At 41.5% G+C, this 20,950-nt stretch overlaps 1 protein-coding gene and 1 pseudogene across 3 annotated transcripts in view; both read right to left on the reverse strand.

The window, feature by feature from the left end:
- Nucleotides 1-322: 322 nt before the first annotated feature.
- On the reverse strand, nucleotides 323-3,340 carry LOC101569168 (annotated as a pseudogene).
- Nucleotides 3,341-9,396: 6,056 nt separating this feature from the next.
- Nucleotides 9,397-20,950, reverse strand: part of Stradb (STE20-related kinase adaptor beta) — an 18,558-nt gene continuing 7,004 nt past the window's right edge. For 2 of the 3 annotated variants that reach the window (XM_004628596.2, XM_023712393.1), the window contains exons 4-12: nucleotides 18,733-18,829; nucleotides 15,783-15,904; nucleotides 14,636-14,744; nucleotides 13,546-13,669; nucleotides 12,433-12,604; nucleotides 12,058-12,162; nucleotides 11,656-11,900; nucleotides 10,933-10,975; nucleotides 9,397-10,191 (exon numbers count right to left, since the gene is read on the reverse strand). In XM_004628596.2, the coding sequence (XP_004628653.1) occupies nucleotides 10,051-10,191; nucleotides 10,933-10,975; nucleotides 11,656-11,900; nucleotides 12,058-12,162; nucleotides 12,433-12,604; nucleotides 13,546-13,669; nucleotides 14,636-14,744; nucleotides 15,783-15,904; nucleotides 18,733-18,829 (1,158 nt within the window). In that variant the 3' untranslated portion in view covers nucleotides 9,397-10,050. The remainder of the gene's footprint in view (nucleotides 10,192-10,932; nucleotides 10,976-11,655; nucleotides 11,901-12,057; nucleotides 12,163-12,432; nucleotides 12,605-13,545; nucleotides 13,670-14,635; nucleotides 14,745-15,782; nucleotides 15,905-18,732; nucleotides 18,830-20,950) is intronic. The other variant, XM_023712394.1, reaches the window with a different exon arrangement.

Consider the following 20,950-nt stretch of genomic DNA (forward strand, 5'->3'; position numbering starts at 1 on the left):
GTCAGAAGGTTGTGATGGTACTGACTTTAAGATGGAGGGTGCAATAAACCAAGGATGTGGGCGAGCTCTAGAAGCTGAGAAAGACTCTTGGCGAACGGCCAGCAGAGAAGCAGAAACAGTTCTCTCAGTCCCGTGACTGCAAGGAATTGAATTCTACCCATGTTCCAAGTAAGCAAGGGAGCTAATTCTTCTGCAGTACCTCCAGAATGGGATGCAGCTCTGTGAGAACCTTGCTTTGGCCCATTGATATATGGATTCAGCTTGACATACAGAATTGTAATGGCAAATGTGTATTGTGTAAGCTGCAATATTTGCTTCTACATTTTTTTTACAGGTATCACAAAGAACCATTTTATTTGAAATATAACAGCACAGATATAAACTACATGTAGTAAAAAAAGAACTTAGTATATAACCATTTACATAGTAAGTCACTTTATCTCTTTATAAAGATAACAATACAGATATCCTTATCCACCTTTTTTGCCTGGAATTCCAAAACCCTCACCACTGCCAACACCAACCTTCACCCTGGGAGCCAGACCCCACCGCTGGCTTGATTCAGTTACAACTCCCCCTCAAACTGGTGCTATGCTTGTGTGACTCCACAGATAATGGCCACAGACACAAGTAAGTCCCAGGCAAGTTATAATACTAACGTTTACCTAAGAAAAGCAGCAACAAAGACAAAATTAGACTGGAAATTGTTAGAAAAGCAACAGGAAGATTTTTAAAAATGCCTCCAGTTTGAATCAGGAGTAAGTTGGCCTTTAGCTGGTGGTCTCATCAGCTTTGCAGAACTCTGAAAGTTTTGCTATAATCTTTGCAAACTGAAGAATCTGCAATAACCATGTTCATTTGAAAAAAAAAAAAATACCATGTCTTTCATGTTTATGCAGCCATTTCCCAAGTTACTCTAAACTTTGTCACTCAAGGGCAGCAGGCAGATGATTAGGATGTATTCACAGTTGATGCATTTCCAAAAAATTTTCCATGAAGGCAGCCAGCTTCTTAGCATCTTCAACTGTGACGGCATTATACAGAGAAACCCAGGTGCCTCCCCCAGACCTGTGTCCTTTCCAGATCATACTGAGCTCAAGTGCTTTCTCCAGGAATCCTTTCTCCAGCACATCATCCCCTTTGGCGCTGCCCATGCGAAAGGGAGTGTCCATCCTGCTTCTATTCTGTGGCTCCGTGGGACACACAGAACCCTCGAGATTGATCAGTAATGTCACAAATCATCTTGGATTTGATGGAGCTGAGCTCCATGCCTGCTGTCGCACCCTTGATCTTAATCCACTCCAAGACCAGGCATATGACATAGATGCTTCTATTCTGTGGCTCCATGGGACACACAGAACCCTCGAGATTGATCAGTAATGTCACAAATCATCCTGGATTTGATGGAGCTGAGCTTCTCTATGCCTGCTGCCCTGCCCTTGATCTTAATCCACTGCAAGACTGGGCCCATGACATAGATGCTGAAACATGGAGGGGTGTTGTACAGTGAGTTGTCTGCAGCCTGCACTTTGTGCTCCAGCACTGAGGGGCACTCCCTGAGGGCAGACCCCCACAGGTCCTCTCGGGCAATCACCATGACCCCAGCACAGCCGACGTTCTGGGCACTAGCAAAAATCACACCAAACTTGGAAACATCCATCGGTGTGGACAGGAAGTTGGAGGACATGTCACAGACGAGTACTGCTCCCTTGACATCAGGGATGAAGTCAGACTCCACACCCTGCACAGTCTCATTTGCACAGAAATACACATAGGAGGCTTCTGGGTTGAGGGTTCAAGTGCCTGGATCTGGAATTTTGGTGTAACTCCCAAGTTTAGGGTGGATGACATTTATAGTCCCAAACTTCTTAGCTTCTTCTGCAGCCTTAGCCGACCACGATCCTGTTACCATGTAGTCTGTACACCTTCCAGCTTTCAGGCCAGTCAGGTTTAGGGGGACAGCAGTGAACTGGCCACACCCACCACCTTGCATAACAATCCCTTTGTAGTTGTCTGGCACAGTTAACAAGTCTTGCACGAGATTCTGTGTTCCCAATAATCTGGCCAAAATCTGATGACCTGTGACTCATTTCAAGAACGCTAATACCAACTCCTTTGTAGTCTAATAATGCTTTTTGCAACTCCAGTAACACCAAGTGTGGCACCCCGAAGCAAGTTGACCACTTGCTTCGGGGTGTCCATGGCATGGTGGGGCAGGCGACAAGCGGGAGAGACTGCAGTGCATTGACCTACTTCTACATTTTAAAGAATAAAGAGTCCTAGAGTTATTATTGAATGTAGTTAGGGAAGGTGGCTACACTGATACTTTCATGGGCCTAGTTCCCTTTGAATTCTTTTGGATGAGGAAAATATGGCCCAAGGTTCATATCCCCTGCTGAGTCCAGCAAACCTAATACTGAAGGTGAACTTGCACATATCCTTCATCAGGGACAAACCAATGGTGTCTGTCAGAGACTCATTTGGCCATGATGATTGAGAAGCATGAAAAGTTAGCTGCAAATGAATGTCTCTAGGAGGCAAGGAGTAAAGTCCTAAGGACTAGCTCTAGGCAAATTGCTAACTTGAGAATATCAGAGCTGTTGAATCTTAGTCTCAGAATGAGGCCAAGCTTTGCGGAGCACAAAACTTAAAAAATAAATAAAACATAATACCTACTTTCTAGAGGTTTAGAAGCTAATTAGCTACAGAGAGGAATAGGAATGGAAATATGTAGGGAAGTTGTGTGTGGGGTGTGAGTAGGTGCTTTAATAGGATGAATGGAATTTCTACTGGTGGAAATGGAGCCCAATAAAAGGATATACAGGCAAATGAGCTCTGAGGGCTTTTTATTTGGAAATTATCAAAAATGTGGAAAGGCAGCATATCCACAATTTGGTCAGTGTAGACATAATTGTTAAATGTTTCGCATTACTTGGCTAGACATGGCAGTGCATGTCTGTAATGCCAGAGCTCTGAAAGGCTGAGGCCAGAGGGTCTGAGGTTGGAGGCCAGGCTTGTCAATTTAGTGATTTACCGAGACCCAGTCTCAAAAAGCAAAAAGTGCTGGGGAAGTAACTCAGGTTTGTGGGAGGCCCTGAGTTCAGTCCAGTCCTTGTAATCCCCAGTACTAGCAAAAGAAAAAAAGAATCATTTGATTTTTCTTAGTATATTCTTTTAAAACTTTTGAAAAAGCTGGGTGTGGTAGCACATGCCTGTAATCTGAGCACTCACAAGATTGAGGGAGAAGAATCACCTTAAGATCAAGGTGGGCCTGAGCTACTGTGTTGTTTACTTTTCTCTCATTGCTGAGACAAAACACCTGACTCCCCAAATTAAGGAAGAAAAGGTTTATTTAGCTCATGGTTTGTGAAATTCTCAGTCTATAATCAACAAGCCCCAAGGCAAGGTGGCATGGTACTGGGGCAACAGTTCAAGGTGGCAGAGGCAGCAAAAGCAAAAGGGGAGAACAAGCCTCTTCCCTTATATTGAAAGCAAGCTACTACCCTTTAGGACAGGTATACATAGCACTTGGGCCATCTCCATCCCCCTCTCTTGCAGTCTCAGTATGTTCTGTTTTGACATCTCGATTTTCTGTAGGATTATTCCCATCCTTGCCATCAGTTTTTCCGTTTGGGTACTTTCTCTCCCTTTGCAGGGGCCTTTTTGGGCTTGGGCTTGGGCTTGGGCTTTGGAGGAGCTGGTAAAGCAGACAACCTTGCAGCTCTCTGTGGTTCATCCTTCACCTTGGCTGTGTCTCGTTTATCATCCCCTTCAGCCTTTCTCAGGCATGGTGGCGGCGGCGGGAGGCAGGCGCTAGACATGAGATGCAGCCATGCCTAGCTTTGGGCTGCCCTGGCACTTTTCTTCACACTGCTCCAGTATGGCCATTTTTACAGTGTTGGTTCTTCCTATCCAGGAGCAAGAAATATCTTTCCATTATGTGAAATCCTCTTTGATCTCTTTTCAAGAGTACTGTAATTTTTACTGTGTAAATCTTTCACTTTGTGAAATTTATTCCTAAGTTCTTTTTTTTTTGGAAGTTATTGTGAAGGTTGTGGTTTCCTTAATTTCTCTCTTGGCGTGTTCTTTGCATATAAAAGTGCTATTGATTTTTGAGTGTTGACTTTGTATCTAGCTATGCTACTGAATTTGGTAAGTCTTCTGTTGGGGTTTTTGGTGTCTTCTATGTAGCATATCATGTCATCTGCAAATAATGATAATTTCACGTCTTCCTTTCTAGTCATTATTTCTTTCATTTCTCTCTCTTGTTTAATTGCTCTGGCTAATGTTTCCAGAACCGTATTGAATAGGAGTGGTGACAGTGGACATCCTTGTCTTGTTCCTGATTTTAAAATGAAGGCTTTGGGCTAGTGAGGTAGCTCAGTGGATTAAAGTGCCTACTTAGGTAAGCTTAGGCGAGCACAAGGACCATGGTTGGATCCCTGGCACCACATGCCACACCAGTCCCACCCTCAGGGCGGGCTGAGCCAGACACAGAGTCTCATCCTAGTGGCATGTACATGTAATCCCAGCACCAAGGAGGCTGAAAACAGGAGGATCACTATGAGGTCGAGCTGGGTAGTAAGACCCAGTAACAATCAAATGCATTTAAGGATTTTTTTTTTTTCTCCGAATGCCCTGAGGGGTGGTTTGGCTGGCTGCAGTGTTGTGGGGATCCAACTACTGCAACCTGAGGCTGAAAGCTTTGCTGAAGCAGCCGCTTAAAGAACTGAGCTAGGGGCAGGCCCCTTCAAATGCATTTTAAAAAAAATTAAAAATGAAGGCTTTCAGTTTTTGTCCATTTAGTATGATATTGGTTGTTGGTTTCTCATAGATGGCTTTTATCAAGTTGAGGTAAAGACCATCTGTTCTGATTTTCTGTAGGGTTTTTATCATGAATGAGTATTGGACTTTTTTCTGTGTCTATTGAGATGATCATATGGTTTTTGTCTTTGGCTCTGTTGTTTATTACATTTATGGATTTGAATATATTGAACCATCCCCTGCATTCCTGGAATGAATCCCACTTGGTCATGATGTATAATCTTGATAATTTGCTGCATTCTCTTTTTATTGAGGATTTCTGCTGTGAAAGTACACTTTGGAGGTTAGTAGCATCTATATTAAATGTAAAAATTATGGCTGGTGAAAAATCTCTAGTTTTATTTATGCATAATAGTAACACGAGGGCAGTGGGAGCCAGGATGACAACAGACTGGGCAGCCTGAGCACACCTGTGCAGTCTCTGTGTGGGCAGTGTCCGAAGCAAAGCAGGTTTAGGTACTGGGTTAGGGTTCTTAGAGTTTTGTGCATAGGACCCACTGCATCCTGAGATGAGCGTGCCGGAGGCTGGGGTGAGTATATTGCTACTTCGTGTTGCCTCTATGGTATTGGGCGAAAACAACGCAATGGACTGTGACAGACAGGCCACACGGAGGATGGGACAACAGGGACAAAGGGCTCGGGGTGGGTAAGACACTGAATTAAGGTGTTCAGTGACTGGGCAGAAGGCTGGCTGCATACCAGCTGCCCTCACTTCCTGTTAAAGGAGCTGAAAAACCAGGCGTGTGTTTGCAAGTGGAACCACAGCTATCTCGCCCCACAGCCATGAGCATTCACACAGGGCACATGACAGCTGTGGTCATGTGGGTTGTAGGTGGTGGGAAGGTCGCAAGTTACGTGCATGCACTTGTGCAATATGCCTGTCACTGGGCTCCTGCACCTTTGCCTAGGAAAGGGCAGGAGGAGCCCTGCAGGTCCAGGGCTGTACACGTGCCCTGCACCTGGCGGGGCTTAAAGAGTGATTGTAGCAGCCAGGGCTGTTCTCTTCTGCCACCCATTCAGGAAAAGTCAGGCGCCTGGGCTGAAGGGAAGAACAAGCCAGGGCCCTCGAAGGCGCCTTTTCAGAACCAATGAGATCTGCAGCGCCCCCTACTGCAGGGCAGAGGCACTCCAGGAGCAAGACTCATTTCTAGGGCTGGAGGGGGACGCTCCAGATGCAGACGCTATTTTAAATGTAATAACAAATTTAAACCTTATCTTTTTAACACCCGTATATTTCTAAGACTGTTTAAGGATGAGACTGGGAAGCACAGTCAGTTCTCACAATTAGCTGCAAAACTTAAGGAGCCGTGACCCTTCTGGAGCCATCTGTGAGCTAAGTGCAGCTCAACCAGACAGTAGTGTTCTGTGTACTTTTGAGAGCCAGAGCTGTTTCCTCAAGGACTTTGCTGCCCAGGCTCAGTGATTGATTCTTCCTCCAAGGTATAGGGTTGTAACCTTATTAGTTCCTGTAAGAGCAAATTCTGCCTACCATTAGTGCCCAAGACATGTGTAACCAACTAGAGAACATTACCTGCCATTTCGTACTTTCTGAAAACCTATATAAATGATTGGTAACCTAAAAATGGTGTTGATGATTTGGAACTGAGATTCCATCAGCCTGCTAGTGTGATAAAGCTAAATGCTTTCTAAAGTTCCTTGGTCCTGTGTCTTTCCTCTGGCCTGAATCCTAAGTTCACAGCAAACTCCCAGCCAGCATCTTGGTTTTCATCCCTGAGGTTCTTTTTTTTTTTCATAATTTTATTGATAAACAGATAGCAATGAGACAGTTTCAAATCAAATCAGGACGACAGTTTCAATAACTAACACACTGCATATATTCTTCTTAGTGGTTAATTGCTGTACAAGATGTGGACTTGAGATCCTATTTACAAACACCATTAGAACAAATCATTCTGTTCATTAAGAGAATGTAACTATATATCTATCCTAACCACTTTGAATACACAGATACAAAATGGACATTCATCTGTATACCCTTTTTTTTTTAAGTTCCGTTATTTGAATATTATAGGTGTGTAAACTCAGCAAAATATTCTAAAAGAGTCCAGTAGCCCATAATAGCATTGGGTCTTCTGTTTAACTGGCAATGTCAGAAATTGTTGACCTGAGTCCCCCACAGCTCAACATAATAGCATGGCTTTACTTCCTATATTTCGTCTTCATACTTTTCTACTGGATGGTTAAGACAAAGGTAAAGCAGGACCTATGCAACAAGAGTTGTAGCTCTTGGGTCTGAGAAGGTCAGTGAAATCCCCTCAGGATTTATCCTGAGATCCTGTATCCCTGAGGTTCTTCCATATCACTCTGTAGCAGCAAATCTGGACTGTGTTTGAAAAGTGGATTAGTAGCCTCTTGAAACTAGAGTTTCCAGAGTATTTAGTGCAACTGCAACTCAGCATAGGAAAGGACAATAAAATGGAAATTAACCTTTTATTAATCTTACAGATTAAGACATTTTACATCTACTGATCCTTAAGGTATAATACAAATAAAATTGTTTAGCATGAAACAAATGATATACAGAACAGTGAGGTCCTTTGTGTAAAACAGTTGAATTGCTTTATCTTTTTTTTTTTTAATTTAGCACAAGGTCTACAGGGTCTCACTACACAGACTGGATTTGTAGTGATTCTCCTGTTTTCAGCTTCCCAAGCACTGGGGTTACAGGTGCACACCATTCCCAGTCTCAATCGCTGTCTCAGCATGCCCTGGGGGCAGGGCCAGCCAGTAGGCTGGGGATCAAACCTCTGTGTCTGCCTAAGTAGGCACTTTAGTCCACTGAGCTATTTGGCTGGCCGAATTGCTTGATCTTTAAGACACTTTAGTTCCAAGAATTTATCAAACTCTTGAAGCATTGATAGGATAACTTGAGTACATGTTAGAAAACAGAAGTAGGATATTATTAGGGGGAAAAAATCACAAAAGTTGCAGGAGAGATGAGGTTGGAAATCTAGGTCATGAGAGGTATTTGCCATGTCATTAAATAATTGGGCTTGGTTATTTCAGTTTTTTAAAAAGGATCTCTTTTTATGCAAAAAACTTTCCCTGGATAAAAGTAGCTGGCTCTTTATTATTCACTGAGAGTATGTACAATGACAAAACCTACAAGTTAAGCGTAATATTTATAGTAGAATTTGATCCTGACCAGTGTTTTCGTTCTCGGATCATCTGTACCTAAGCTTCTGGAAAGCTTGTTAAAATGTAGATTTCTGAGCCTCCACTAGAGACCTTAGAGAGTAAAATGTCACTTCTCTGGAACTTGGCAAAGAAAAGGAAGATTAGAAAATATCTTTAGTTAATAATTCCATGAACCATAACTTGCATGATGGATGGAAACTGCAGTTTTTACAATTTTCAAATTATTTTGTACTGAGATGCACATTTAAAATAGATTTCTTTTTTTTTAAAGGCAGAAGGATTTTTTTTTTTCTCCAAATGCCTTGAGGGCAGGTTTGGCTGGCTTGAGTTGTGGGGATTGAACTACAGCAACCTGAGCCTGACTGCTTTGCTGAAGCAGCCACTTAAAGAACTGAGCTAAGGGGCAGGCTCCCCCATGGATTTCCAAAGTAAAGGTTATCAGACTGTTAGCATGATATTCCACATTAAATACACATGCAATGTTTATTATACATTTCTAATAATTGCCACTGAGTTACTGTATTGTTTTGGCAGAACCAGGGATTGAACTCAGCCCCTTGTGCTTGCCAGGCAAGGGTTTATTCTACTGAGCCATCTCCCCAGCCCCTTTAACCTATTTCTTTTCCTGAGTTACTGTAAACTACAGGTTAAGTCACATACAGGTAGAACACATCAGGCCAGTCCAGTACAGACTGCTTTACATTCCCTCACTTTAGCTTCGCTATGGCAGGTCTTGGCAGCTGTACAGATACAGTAAGCTCCACATTTGCTGGGGGACCCTGGCCAGTAGACATACAAAAGGGTTGTTTCAAATTACATATTACTTTTTTTGGTTCTAGTTTCTTAATCATTTAAAAACAACTTCTAGCCAGGTGTGGTGGCTCACATCTAGGCAGGAGGATCACTGTGAGTTCAAGACCAGCCTGAATTGCATAGCTAAACCCTGTTTAAAAAAGGAAAAAAACCAACAAAACATCTAAAAAAAACAACACCCAAAACTTTTAATTAATATAAGATGGTACAGATTACAGGCAGGAAAGGTGGCATGTCCCTATAATCCCAGCACTTGGGAGGCCAAGACAGGAGGATCACCATAAGTTTGAGACCAGCAAATAAGACTGTATGGATTAGGAAAGTCAACTGACATAGGCTATAATTTATCACAGCTAAAACTACAAACATTTTTTGAGACAAAGCTTTCTCTTGCAGCTAAGGAAACTAAAGAGGTTGAAGCCCTTAAATGTATACAGAACAGTGATCACATGGAAGGGCAGGTCTGCCGTCCGCCTCCACTGAATCAAATATCCTATTTCTTAATTATGTAAATAAAATTGTGCAAAGGACCTTTTTTTGCAAAACAAATTAGAATCTGTGTTGTAGTTTTGTCAAAGACACAAAAAATACAAGCATCAATTCATTCAGTAGGTCTTTTATTGCGCTCCTACAGGGCATGTTTAGGATTGATAATTTACACAGAAAATTATTAGTTTTACCCCCTTAAAAAAAAGCAAATGGTATCTTTCCTAGGTATTTCAAGTGACTCATTTAATGAGGCTCAGTTTGATGTTACCATCCACATTAACAGAAAATGGGAGTCTAAACATTTTCCTTTCTCCATGAAGGGGTTTGGTGCCGGTGGGTCTAACAGCAGCTGATCACAAAGGCCTGAGGCTCTGGAAGACAATGATGTCCTTGAAAGAACTGTTCTTGGAGAAATCATTCACTCCAAGAAGACAGCAGAACATCAAAAGATTACCTGGCTCAAAAATTATGCTAAGAAAAGTAGTCACAGCTTGGAAAAGTTCAAGAAGAGATTCAAAGGTCCAAGAACCTCAATTAACTATAGCTAGGCTGGTAATGCTGACGTTCCCTGGAGTTCTGAGAGCTCACAGTCTAAGCCGAGGGCTGTAAGTTGGTGCCTCTGTGAGCAGAGTGGTCTAAGAATAGCTTCTCCAGTGCACCAACTGTGTTTTCAAGTATAATTCTGCATTTATACCTAGAAATACAGGAGAAAAAGCAGCGAGAAGAAGGTGTCAAGTATACAGGACACAAAATGCTACGGCAGCCCTAGAACTCCCAGGCTGGGCCCTGCTCCTCAGGAAAATCACACTCAGGCTCTGTCCAGAGCATGGACGGCATTGCTTCTGATGGCTTGGTACAGGCAGGAGGCAAATGCAAAAGGATGGAGTCCTGGCTTTCTTCCCTTATCTGTTTTTTTTTTAAAAAAAAAAAAAAAAAAAAAGGCTGTTATATCAATTCAACATATCGGTTTTATTAGCCATAAATCATTTTTAAATAAATCATTTTGGGCCAGGAATGTAGCTCAGTGGTGCAGTGCCTGCCTAGCAAGTGTGAGGCCCAGAGTTCAATTCCCAGTACCAAAAAAGAAAACAGTAAAAATTAAATGAATTATTTTAAGCCTTGGTGTGGTGACATAGGCCTGTCATCTCAGCTACTCGGCAGGATAAGACAGGAGGACTGTCCAGCCTGGATAGACAGGAGTCTCTCAAAAAGGTTAAAAAAAAAAGGGGGGGGGAAGAGGGGAAGGAAGGAAGCAAATAATTTGTGTTTAAAATTTTCAACAAAATTGGTTTACATATTTTCCCATCATCTGAAAACAGAATTAGAGGTCAAAGTGATTTTTACCAAAATTATTTTGACCTGTCATCATTTCTAGACCCAATCTAGAAAGTGTCTCTAAATCATCAAAATATACACAAAGCATAAACTATACACAGCATTATCACATGGTGACACATTTATTTTTTACTCATTTTGAAGAATGGAAATATTTCAGAAAATCTATAATTGAACTAACAAAAGAGCTTTTTTTTGCTTTTATTTTGTAAGAAAGCTATTAGTAGGACTCTTGGTAAGTGAGGCATTCCATTGAGTTGGTAAAATGACTTTGATGGCTTTTGAAAACATCTTGATAATAGATCCACTTACCTGCTTGAAGAATATATGAGACAATAAACTGCTTGCAGATGGTCTGCAATTTTAAAAGAATTATTAAACAATAAACATACTGTAATTAGGCTTAGTCATATAATTATTAGAAATCAGGTCTACAGCTATAAAACTCAAAACTAAGAAATTAAAAAGAAAGGTATGTCAAGCCCATTTCTTAGCTCCAGGCTTGATTTACAGGACAAATTAATTCTAGATATATCCTTCAATTGCTCCATATTCGACATTTATTGTAAAGAAGATATTTGTATCTTATCTATTTAAGAAGGGATGATGCCAGCCACTAAGGAGCTAAAAAAAAGGGGGGGAGGTAAGATACACATACCTTCTTTTCAAAATACTGATGCTAACATAGTTATCTATAGTAATAATTTATATTAGTATAATAGAGGCAATTTACATTTTTATGCTGTGTAGGAGTTTCTAAAACGTCTTGACACAAATACGGAAAGAGTAATTTTTACAAGTTGACTTGGCTTGGAAATGGTGCAGCCAAGGACTGGAGCAAACTTGTGATTTCAAACCCAGGGTTCTTCCCACTTATCAGCTCGATTTGTTCCCTAGCATTGACATTTTCTAGATCAGACTAATTTTTTGGTGAAAAGACTACAAGAGGTAGAATTTTACAGTAAGAGTGGTCTCATAAGGCTTCTATAAAATATAAACTCTTTATGTTTTGTGCTGTTCAGAGGTGATAAATACCTCTTCTCAGGATCTTGCTGCAGACAGAGCTGCACCAAGCTGAAGAAGGCGGGAGAGAAGGTTTTTGAGGGTGGTGTGTGCAGTCGGTCACTGTTGAAGGTGTGAGCTGCACTGGAGACCAGCACACTTCCTCCAATCCCAGAGTCCACACCTGACCGGGAAGACTTCATTCTGGAGTCTGACTGAGGACGAATACTGAGGTCCCCTGGGCTATAGGGAGGACCTTTCAGCTTCTGTAACAACATCTAAGAGAAAAATCTCCTTCAACCCTTGCAGACAAAGTATTAAACAATAATGATAGTAAGTACCTAAGAGTCTACATAAACAGGTTTATCAGAAGTTGCCTAGAATATAAGAGGACATATAAAAGGCAAGTAGTTCATGGATTTTAGAAGCATTTACCTGAGTTCTGTGAATGTCCTGAAAAGGTACCTGCCCACTGGCTAATTCACATGCTGTAATCCCAACACTATAGATATCCGACTTCACATTATATCCATGTAAATCCTATAGAGAACAATTATTTCAAGTTCTTTAGAGCAAATAATTTAACAAGATGTTACATACATGCTCTTTCGATAAAGGACAGCAAATGATAGTGGGGGGAACCATAATCAAGATCTACCTAATATGTGTTTTACAATTTAATTTCTAATATAACTTTGACAAGAAGTCTTACAGTAGGCCATTTACATCCACATGTAAGACTGCAACTGTCCTTTAGTCAAACTCAGAAGACACTCAAGACACACAGACAGCCCGAGGGCCACACCTGACCTGTCTCAGCAGTTCTGGACTCAGCCACGGCTGCACTGATGTGCTGAACTGTGGGAACTCAAACACAGCCCTATGTCTCTGTCCATGCTTAACCAGACTATGCAGATGGGACAGGCCAGAGAGGGTCACCAGGCCATCACCAGAAAGGAGGATATGGCTGGCTTTAAAACTCCTAGAATAGAAAGAAACAATCCTAAGTACTAGGAATATGGCCAATGAAGACAAAATAGAAGTCTGGTCATAATCAACTCATGTATTCACTTGGAAATTAATATCCCTTACAAAATAGTAGTGTGTTTCTGGATGTGGTGGTGAATGCCTGAAACCCAAGCCCTGGGGAGACTGAGGCAGAAGGATCACTGAGAGTTCCAGTTTGAGACCAGCCTGAATTGCATAGTGAAATCCTGTCCCAAAGAGTCAAAAAAAACAAAAGCAAATAAAACCCCACAAAGGTGTTGCAATATATTTAAAAAATAAAAGGAAGATTAATTACAATCTGTACTCTGTGTGTGTGTGTGTGTGCGCGCGCGCGTGCGCGTGTGTACTGGAAAGCACATAAACTCTTTGCTTAAACAAAACAAAAATTCCAGGCTGGGGAGATAGCTTGGTGGATAGCACCTGCCTGGCAAGCACAATAACCTGGGTTCAATCCCTGGTACCTCAATCTGTGCCAGCCCCTGAACCCCAGGTGTGCTATGCCAGCCACTAAAACTGGGTGTGGTGGCACACACCAGTAATGTGGAACCTAAGACAGGAGGATCACTACAAGTCCGAGCTGTGTGGTAAGACCTGTACCAAATAAATAAAAAATATTTTTTAAAAAATCCCAACTATCTAGGGTCCTCTTCCTATAGCTGATATCTGAACACAGATCTTACATCCTCACTAGACCAAGATTTAGCCTGCAGGGCGAGGGTCTCCTCACCCAGACCCAGGGAGAGCACATGGCCTGAGTATCTTCAGTGTATGAACGTTAAAGTTTTGTATCTGCTATCTACTGGCCCCTTCCTCAACTATTTATAAATCTCTTACCCTCCTAATACTCAGTTGCTCCTTCTTAAAAGCTCCCTGAAAGAAAACCTTTCATTTTATGAAATGCAAATAAGTAAATACCTATGAATGTAGCCATTTTGGTGCAGATAGCTCAGCCCTCGCACCGCTCCAAAGAGAATGTTTCTTATTAGAGTTTCACTCATTCCTTCAGGAAAGTATGTCCTCAAGAGCTCACTTGCTGAACCTGAAAGAAACCACTGAGACTATATATAAATCAATACAGAGTCTCACTACACAGCTCAGACTTGGAGTGATCCTCCTGTTTCAGCCTCCCCAGCACTGGGATTACAGGCATGTACCACCATGCCCGGTCTTAACACTGGTATTTTAGATGGACAAGGAAAGTGACCTTACTTCCACCTACATTTTTAAGTATTCTTTCCAATCATAAATGCCCACATATCTTCTTTAGAGTCTAACCACTTTCTCATGAAAAAGTGATTTTCCTTGAAGAACATATATAGGCTAGGGGTGCAGTTCATTGGTAGAGCACTTGCCTAGCATGGTTGAAGGTCTACATTTGATGGCTAGAACTACCAAAACAAATATTTTTTCCCACTACTCTTCTGAGATTAGGAATGATAACAAAATTTCAGTATTACTAAATAAAACATACTGTACACACATGTGAATTTTTTAAAATCTAGTAACAGTTTACAAAGCTGTTTTAAAGATTGCTGAGTATCACATAAGCACCTGGGGTCACCCACAGAACACAGAGAGGACAGCTGCCCTGCAGCAGCCTCTGGGAGGAGCCAGGCCTGGGGTGGTGGTGACCAGCTCTGATCTACGGAGTCAACATGCAGTGACATGAAGCAGTGACGGTGGCATGTGCAGGAGGAAACTGCTTTTGCCTGGAGAACAGCAGCTGCCTCCCATGATGACAGGGAAAGGACATGAAGAGAGGAACTGGCACGTGCAAAGGCTTGGAATTCTTACAGGATGAGTGGTGGTTTCACTGATCACCCATTTTCCTTTTGCCTACAGATGATAGTCAACATAAGCCAGATAAATATGCCATGAAACCTAAAGTCTCCCACTAGATTTATAAATTAAAAGTAGAAAACCCTAAATCTAAGACCACATTCATTTTTATAATGACAGTATCCAGGCTAAACTATGAGCTCTTATTTAAAACCAATTTTCTTACCATAGGCCATAAATGGAGAAATAACCCAAAGCCAGGTTCCAACAGTGAAAACTGTCCAGTAAGTTGTAATATTGGGGTGCCGGAAAAAGTGGGCTAGAATCACTGCTCTCTAGAGGACAAACACAAAAGCCACTTGAAACACCTTTTTTCCTTATGATGAAGACAACAGAAAGAGTGGCAGCTGTTACTCAAGGGACTGGAGTGGTACTAACATGGTTCTCATTGCTTTCATCTCTTTAAATCATACAGCCATGGCATAAAATAAGGAATGCTGAAATCCCTACTTAACAGAATATAACACTTAAAAATAAGTTTAACCTGGATGTGGTGGTACATGCCTATAATCTCAGCACTCAGGAGGCTGAGGCAGGAGGATCACCATGAGTTCTAGGTCAGCCTGGGCTAATAGTGAGCTTAAGGCCAACCTGAACTACACAGTGAGACCCTATCTCAAAAAAACACACAATTTAAAATTTTAAAATGTGTTCAAAAATACATAAGAGAAGTAGAAGTGGATGTGAATTTAGTCTGATTCCAGAGGGCATATTATAATTATACTGTGCTCTGGCTCTACCATCTGAAATCACACTAAAAACACTTCTAACTCATTACAAAAAGAACCACTGTTAAAACAGTGGTATTGTTTCTTCTGTTCTTTCCCCCCATGCAATATATATGTGCACACAGAAATATTCTAAAAATTAGGACAATATAAAATTAAAAATTTTATGTCTAAAATAGTGATAAAATGGTATTATAATATGCCTTAAATATAATTATGTTAAAATTTATCACTTTGGAAGCGAATTTTGATTAAGTAGATGGAAGGGAAACTGCTTCTGTGTTTTGCATTTTCTATCTGTGATGGGAATGACTGGGATGAGGGAATCTTTAGACCAATACATTGAATCCAAAATTCACTTGAAGGAATTAGTATCAGCTACCAAAATTTGAATGCATTTTTCTTTCATATAGTTTATGCTCATATGGCTTCCAAACAGTCTTTCTAATTTGATAAGCTATGTATCAATTAGAAGAAAGAATATCTTTCTCTAACAGAAAGAACTTTTAATTTGGGGATGAAAATTCTTACGGATAGAATCTCTTCAAACAGACATTAAACACATCCTTTTCTTTATATTGTTACCTGTATAGCTTTCAGGCGCTCTTCTGTGAGGTTCTCCAGATTAGTAATTTTTATAGTTACCAGTGTTCCTGTGGGAATATGCCGTGCAAGATGGACAGTGGTCAGGTTGTCGAAACCTCTTCCTGTCATCACACAAAAAACTCATGTCAGCAACCAAGGAAGAAAACAAGGCTGAGGGGACAGTTCAGTAGAATAAGTGCCTGCCTGGTAAGCGCAGGGTCCTGAGTTCAATCCCTGGTACCTCAAAAAAAAAAAAAAAAAAAAAAAAAAAAAAAAAAAAAATGACATTGGGTACTTAATCAAAATTAAAAACTTATGCTCTTCAAAAAAATATTTTCAGGGGCCAGAGAGATGCCTGGCTCAGTGGAATAAGCGCTTCCGTGACAAGCACAAGGTCCTGAGTTCAATCCCCGGTACCTACCACAAAACAAACAAAACGAAAACAAAAACAAAACAAAAAATTTTCAAAAAATGAAAAAGCAAGTTTTAACTGAATACATTTACAATACTTTGCCTGAAAAGACTTCTATGAAGAATTTTCATAACTCTATAAGATGACAAGCAATCCAGTTAGAAACAGACAGATTGGGTGGTATGGTACACCTGTAATCTAGTACTCAGGAGGCCAAGGTGGGAGGACTGCTTGAGCATAGAATTTCAAGGCCAGCCTGGGCAACACAGTAAGAACCCTCTCACCAAAACAAACAAAATTAGGCAGAGGTTCCCCCAAATAAGGTGTAGAAATAGCCAATATGCAAATGGAAGATGCTCAAACAGAAATGCAAATTAAAGCAATGCCATACCATTACATATTGATTATAATGGCTAAAATAGTGACATTATGAGCAAATTGTGATACAATTCAACAATGAAATGTTCAGCAATCACCAGTCTCTGGAAACCACTGATCTCATTTGTGTTTGTCTTATAAATGGTATCTGTTTACTGTTTTCTCTCTTTTCTATTTTTTTTTAGACAGGGTTTCACTATGCAGTTTAGGCTGGCTGTGAACTCACTTGATAGCCCAGGCTGGCCTCAAAATTGCAGTGACCCTCTTGCCTCAGCCTCCTGAGTGCTGGGATTACATGCAAGTGCCACCATGCCTGTCACTCTCCAGAGATTTTAATCCAGTGGCTCTATAATAGAATATGGTTATTGTAATTTCCTAAAAGACAGGTAACAAGAATGATTTTTTTTTTTTTTTGAATCACTGATCTACCATATCTTCCAGACTGCTGCCAGAGTTGTGCTAAATTTGGCAATCTGTCACCAGGCAGTGTCCACCAGCTGATGGTGACAGATCACTGGCTATGTGACTATCTCAGAGCCTCAGTAATCTCATCTGCAGAACTGGAGGTAAAGGAAGAAAAGGCACATTATTGTTGTGCTTGATGCCTTCTGGACACTGCTATCATCACTGTCACTCTCAACAGCATCTCCTGGTGTAGAGAGGGTGGGTTCCAAATGTCTGCCTAAACCCTTAGGACATGGGGAAGAGATGGGGCTGATCTCCAGTGGTTCCCAGTATGTCCTGCTGGGTCTTCTCCTGCTCTGGCCCACCCCACACCTCCCCTTGTTCCCACCTGCGGTCAGAGGAGCAACGCAATGATGTTCTTTAACTAATGACCCTTACGCATTTACTCAGGTAAACTTTTAATCTTTTTTAGATCAGCACCATCTGAACTGCCATTCTGATTTTGGGGACTCTGTCAGAAGGCATACTTTAGAAAACCTCTGAGCCTCAATTTTCCTTGGTCCCCTTGACCCTGGCATATGCATCATGCTTGGCCAAGTGGCTGTAGGCACAAGAGACACAGAGGTGGGGTGTCTGCAGCAGGAGACTGCCTGGTGCACTGAGGGGGCTCCTACCCATTCAGATCCTCTGGGTTTGTTCTGTGCCTTCTTCTTGAACCAATTCTGTGAGTCTACAGTACTGTTTAAGAATTCTTGTTTTTAAAAATTTTTGATTTTTTTGTGCTTAAGTTAGCCATGATAATTTTCTGTTGTTTGTAGCAAGAAAGTGACTGGACTATATATCAAACATTCCTCCTACTGAGGAACCAGACTCTGTCATTTTTCTTGACTCTTAGAAGAAACTGCATTCTCTGCTCCCATAATCTCAGCACTCACCTCTACCCTCCTTCCTTCTACTATCCAGTGTTCCTCACCCTGAGATGTCACAACCCTCAGCACCCATCAGCCCCTGGCCTGCGGTGTTTAACAGATGTTTCTGAATGTTCAAAGCAAATATATCATATAGAGAGTTATAAATAATAACTTATGCCACTTAAATTCCACTACAAATGGAATCTTAGGTAATACTTTAAATTAGGAAGTAATGTTGTTAAAGGCCTGTGACTGTAAAGACTTAGATGATACAATCTGCCTGTGGTGGACCATGCCTCCAGTCCCAGCTACTCAGGAGGCTGAGCAGGGAGGAGCAGTTGAGCCCAGGTGTTCAAGACCAGACTGGACTATACAGGGAGACACCCACCTTGGAAAAAAAAAATTTACATGATTAGATTTTTAATTTATATCCAGGGTTAAATATACCTATAAATCCAGAAGCTTCCTACAAATAAGTATTTATCTTTCTATTTTTATTTATTGATTTTTTTTTTTTTTTTTTTTGGTGGAACTGGGGATTGAACTCAGGCCCTTGTGCTTGCCAGGCAAGCACTTATTCTACTGAGCCATCTCCCTGATCCCAAAATAAGTATTTAGATTAGTGTGTTAATTCTCTAGATGTACTTCAATGTAAAAGTAAAACTTCTACAGAGTAATCTTTAACAAATTATCTTAAATACGAATAAAATTAATTTAACCATTGGACATAGTACCACCAATTCTGTACTGTAGGTGATAACAGAAAAAGACTTGCCTGTAAAATTTTTTCTGTCATCAATTTTATTTCTAGCAATGAAAGGTTAGTGAAATCCAGGGTTATTACCTATTTCCTCTTGCAGTTCATAGTTAGAAACATTGGTAGAACATATCACCTCACTGGCTCTAGATGGATGTGACCAGGGAAGGGTGGGCTCATCAACCTGCGTTTTACAAGATGAAGACAAAATAGGTATAAACATCTTTACCCCATCCAATTTGTTCCTACCACCCCTCATGGATGATACTGATTCTGTATTTTCAAATACACAGGGGCCCACTAGGGAGGCACTAAGAAGTGCTGAGTGTCTGAAGACCCAAGAGACTTGTACAAGTACTAACTGATGTCAGCGAGCAACCATCCTATGAACAGGGAAAGGCCAAAAACAGCACATGCACAAGTACCAGGGAATGACTCCCAACACAATTTTTCCAGAAAAATGTTTAGAATGGTTAAGAATGGCTGATAATTCTTCAGGGCCCCAAAACATGTGTCAGGGAAAACCTGCAGTGGCAGACTGCATGCCCCACAGATGGCACTCTGCAACCTTTTGTCTTCCTCCAGGGTGTACCGTCAAGGGAGGTTCACTGGTCAGGGCATGACATCCACATGGCAGCCTACTAACCTTGTTGGGGAGGCTTCACAGCATGGAATGGATAAAAACGGAGGCAAGAGAAGAAAATGACCCCATGGAGGAGTGGGATGGCATGCAGACTTCCCGAGTGAAAGGCTACATCCCAAGGGCAGGTCTCATGTGTGCCTGGAGCCAGAGACAGGCTTGCACCTAAATATAGCAGCAGTGAAAGAGCAGGGGAAGGCAGAAGCCTAAGCTGCTGGCATTGTGACAGCATAAAAATGTCCTGAGGGACACTCAGCAGCCTTTACAGGCACTAGCAGGTGGCAGGAATCTTGTTACTGCCTCCAAGTAGGGGAGACGGAAGAGAAAAATTACATTACTATGTGCTAGGAATTGTGCTAAGTACTTTTCACATCCTTGACTCCTTAATCAGGAGAAAGAGATGGAATTTGAAACAGACAGATGTATTCATGGAGTCAGTGGCAGACATGGTCCCTAAACTTTTATGAAACAGAAAAAGCCATCATAGGCCCTTGCCTAAAGACAAGTAAAGGTAAACAAATGCCAAGAGGAATGAAAGGGGTTCTCAACAGTGAGCATGTCCAAAATGCTAGAGATGCAATGCAGAGGCTCATGGCTCACTGCTTGAAAACTGGCATGACATTAGTGCCTGCAGGGCTCAAATCAAAGCTCAAAAACCTCTGTTTCTATTCCCACCTACTGAGTTAGATGAAATTGCCATTTCTCCCCCGGTGGAACCGGGGATTAAACTCAAGCCCTTGCGCTTGCCAGGCAAGCACTTATTCTACTGAGCTATCTCCCTGGCCCCGAAATTGCCACCATTAAACTACAAAGGGACAATATACAATTTGGATATGAAATGTCCCCTAGAAGCCCTGTTGCTTAAAGGCCTGGCTTCCAGCTGTGGAGTTGCTCTAAGGAAGTGTGGTCGCGGGCAGGTTGGGCCTTAGTGGAAATCAGGTCCCTGGTGTGCTCCTTGTCCCCATCATTGCCCTCACCTGCCTCCTGTCCATCTAAGGTGAGCCAGTCTGTTCCCACACACTCCTCACCAAGAGCAATGGATCATGTGGTCATGGACTGAGACTTCTCCAGCTGTGAGCCAAAACAGACCTTTCCTGCTTTAAGTTGATCTGCTCTGGTATTTGGTCACAGCAATGGAAAGCTAACACAGACATATATATTGTAAATTAATTATCCAGTGGACCAAACAGGTTATTTTAAATAGGCTCACACCTCTAAGTCAAGGGCAATTACAATTTGGGTATTAAATTTGTAGAGACAGTAAAATTTAGATCAGAATCTACTCAAATATTGAGTGGAAATGGTCAAATATTGACCCATTTTTGAAAAAGGGAGAAAACTCCTGAGTGGTACAACTGATTTAACTCCAGTAACAGAGTGTTAGCTCCTTAAAGCAGGAGCTGAAATAGTTAGCTCCCTAAAAACAGCTCCAACCTGGAGGCCTGAAGGAGTTCCCAGAGTTCTGTCTCAGTGACGGCATAAAGACAGAAGCAGTGGCCGCTGACTCAGAACCACCTCTATCTTCAAGGATATTACCTGAGCCAAAAGTCAGTTGCACATGACCTCCTACTGTACAGCAGGGCTCGTCTTCAGAAGACTTCGTAGTATGAGAGAGTAAAAGACAGAAATGAAGACAGGACTAGGATAAATTATTATTATTTTTTT

This window comes from Octodon degus, unplaced genomic scaffold (genome assembly GCF_000260255.1).
Source record: "Octodon degus isolate 3935 unplaced genomic scaffold, OctDeg1.0 scaffold00025, whole genome shotgun sequence".
Lineage (NCBI taxonomy): Eukaryota > Metazoa > Chordata > Mammalia > Rodentia > Octodontidae > Octodon > Octodon degus.